Source organism: Gavialis gangeticus, unplaced genomic scaffold (assembly GCF_001723915.1).
Source record: "Gavialis gangeticus isolate Ggan-Ray unplaced genomic scaffold, GavGan_comp1, whole genome shotgun sequence".
Lineage (NCBI taxonomy): Eukaryota > Metazoa > Chordata > Crocodylia > Gavialidae > Gavialis > Gavialis gangeticus.
In genome coordinates, this window is record NW_017729024.1 from 106,383,341 (window position 1) to 106,386,473 (window position 3,133).

General features: G+C 37.7%; 1 protein-coding gene across 11 annotated transcripts in view; it reads left to right on the top strand.

The window, feature by feature from the left end:
• HAUS6 (HAUS augmin like complex subunit 6) overlaps positions 1-1,123 on the top strand; it is a 40,930-nt gene extending 39,807 nt beyond the window's left edge. For all 11 annotated transcript variants that reach the window (XM_019517515.1, XM_019517519.1, XM_019517525.1 and 8 more), the window contains one exon: positions 203-1,123. In XM_019517515.1, coding sequence (XP_019373060.1) covers positions 203-294 — 92 coding nt within the window. In that variant the 3' untranslated portion in view covers positions 295-1,123. The remainder of the gene's footprint in view (positions 1-202) is intronic.
• The last annotated feature ends 2,010 nt before the right edge of the window (positions 1,124-3,133 follow it).

The window sequence follows — 3,133 nt, forward strand, 5'->3', positions numbered from 1 at the left end:
ATTCTTTATATATATATATATAAAGGGCATGGGTTTCTTGTTCTTTATTTGCATTGATAAAGGATTTTTTCCTTTCACTTTTGGAACAAATGTAAGTTTACAAAATGTCTCACTATTATATCTAATGAACTTCTCTAGATTTAGTATCTGGAAATGTTTTTTTAAATGCTAATATAATATAATTATCACGTTCTCTTTCCAGAAGAAGAGACCTTGACTGAGAAGCTGGATGCAAAGGAGTCCTCATCTGCTAGAAAGATTTGTAAAGATACAGTTTCACAATTAGAATTATGATGTATTTGCACATGTAACATGCTTTTACATTAAACAAATGGCCATGCAATTAAAGTGCATTTTGTAATGTACACTTTTCAAGCCCCTCATTCTTAACACATTAGACTGTAGTTTGTAGTAATAAAAGTGGCAGTGCTAATCCCAACCACCATAGAAAGAGTTAGCGTGCACTGCTGACTTAGACTGAATCTTTTGGTCATTCTTCAGAGGGACTTGAAGATGTTTTGATCATTTGATGTTGGAGGAGTAGCAGTGGAGTAATATGGAGTCGAAACATTCTGTTAGATTGCATGGTTGTCATGGGCAAATAAGCTGAGGCTGAAATGACTTGCTACTATAAATGTTAACTTTAGAACAAATTTGGGTCCATTATCCACGTGTTTTTAAGAGTCCTTAAACTACTATTGTTAATCCATCCTTTCTGTTTTTTTCAAAAAGTAAGCAATTAGTTTAAACGTCTGGTATTACACAAGTTAAACACACAAACTGAACGAAAAAAGCTTGTAAATGACAGTGATTGATGGATGCCTAGATAAGTGACTGAAGGCACCAACATGTTTGAATCAAGTGGATATGACTGGTGCAACAGCATGTTTGAGCAGTGGTATGACTGACAAGTGAAGTCTGGAGACTATAATTAACCCCTTTTATAACTGAGGACCAGTAGTTCCATGAAGAACTAAAAAGCAAAGTGAAGGCAAGTGCAGAAAAGGCAAAGGAAGAGAGTAGGACAATAAGTACTGACTAACTTGTGGCTAAATTCACTAACAAATCAATTACCAATATATTTGGGGTTCAAGTAATTGAAGATTTTTTTTTCCAACTTAAACTTCATGATTGACTTTTATTTTGTATGTATTTAAACTTTTTTTGTATTAATAAATCTTGTTTTTTGGAAAGAATAATTTTGTAAACTTAATTTTATACTTAGCTGTACAATTTTCCTTTGCTTGAGTTCTAGATGGGGATGTCAAACTTGAGGGCCAGATCAACCCTTTGGGACTTCCAACAGCTGGATAAGCATCTGGGTTAATTACATCCCTAACAGGGACTGCAACCTGGACATTCAGCATCATTGTGAGTTGTGACGGCATTAACCTCTGCAGCTGCCAGCCATTTCTGGCAGGTCCAGCCTCTGGATAAGTTAATGCCGCTGCCAGAAAATTGTTCCCAATGGAGATCATGACTAAATATTGTTTGCAGCATTAACACGTCGGTGCTGGCCCTGCTGACACAGTGGCTTTGGCAGCCACAGGGGTTAACCACTGCCAAATTTCTGGCCTCGCGTGTTGAATGGCCTGTCTCTGCAGCTGCATCCAGCCTGTAGTCGGCTGGATACTTTAGGGTGTCCATGCATTAAGACAGACAGATATCTCTTAATCTCAACATTCTTAACCTGAGCATCTGCATTATTTAGCAAATGCTGTAGTATGTTCCCTGGCACTGCATAGTATCAGAAGCTCTGTAATGTTACCTTCTGATTCTAGTCAATAGATTCTGTTTATATACAAAGTGATGTAGATCTCCATGAGGTTCAAGTTTTAAAATGATCAAAAGTTATATAAAATTATAAAAACTAGGTAGCTATGGTGCTTTTTCCAAAGATGAAAAAGAGAGAAATTAGCTGTGGGCACTGGAGCATGGCCCCTGAGAATTAGGCAATGAATTATGGGAGGGAACCATGATTAAATTTTAAGTGGATTATATTTTCTCACTGCAGTCTGGTGGTTGGTTTTGTAGCAGTTGGGTAAGTAAGCAGTATAGCTGTCTCTTACTGTTATAAATATATCTGAACTTACAAATATTTCTTTAGATTTGCTTAATACATGCTCTAGGGACTAGGAAAGATACTAATATTTGTATTTGGTTTAATTAGAGATGCTGCAACTTTCTTTATCTCGGACATAAGTAAGCTTGCGCCATAGCTGGGGAACATTATACTCCAAAACTTTTGATTTTTCTGTAATTTTGCGAAAATTGCTAATTTTTCCTTTAGGTAAGTGAGATTTAATAGTAAAGGCAGGATACGCTGTGCAGACATAGCATGTTCCTCTCTAACCAGAGGGAAGATTTTTATAGGTCTTACCTCTACGCGCAAAATAGTGACTAGCTAGTGCAGTATATTTACCTGTATTACAGCGCAGGGACATCATCTATTGTGAATAATAGCCTGAAAATTGACCTGCAGGGAGTAGTTAGATATCCACGAACTATTAGAAAACCAAGCACCATTTATCTTAAATTCTACCTCGCACTTACTGACTCCTACTACAACACAAGATCTATTAAAGGTCCAACAGAACTTTCCAGGGGTGGCATAAGCTAATCGTACATAGTGAGACAGGTTGCAACTTAGATTCTGCGAAGCTTCGTTTTTATGAAAATCTGAACAGGGGCTAACATCTGAGTTGCATTCAAGGGTACTGGTATCATGGGTGGTATTCCTTTGGTAGAATAGATAGGGACATGACTACATATCCAACAATGAGAGACCTTTAAATCTATCTCAGTTTGATTAACTAAAGAACATATTTTCATGAAATGATCTTCTTTGTTGGTGCGGAAGTATAGTTTTGTTTACAGAGTTTCTCATAACTGATGAGTCAAGTTCATATAAGATGGGCCAAAAGGAAATACTGAGAACTACCCAAATCACGACTAAATAACTCCACTTCGGGAACCAGGAACTAGGTAGAGGCCTTTTTCTTGTCCTGAAGGGCATAGTGGTGTCGTTGGGGCACATAATCTTCGCTCTGTAGTGGCAAATTCTCTTTGCCAGTAGTTGCTTGGCTCACTACTGGTCTTGAGCTCTCCTGCTGGCCGGGCGCTAGGCTCACTA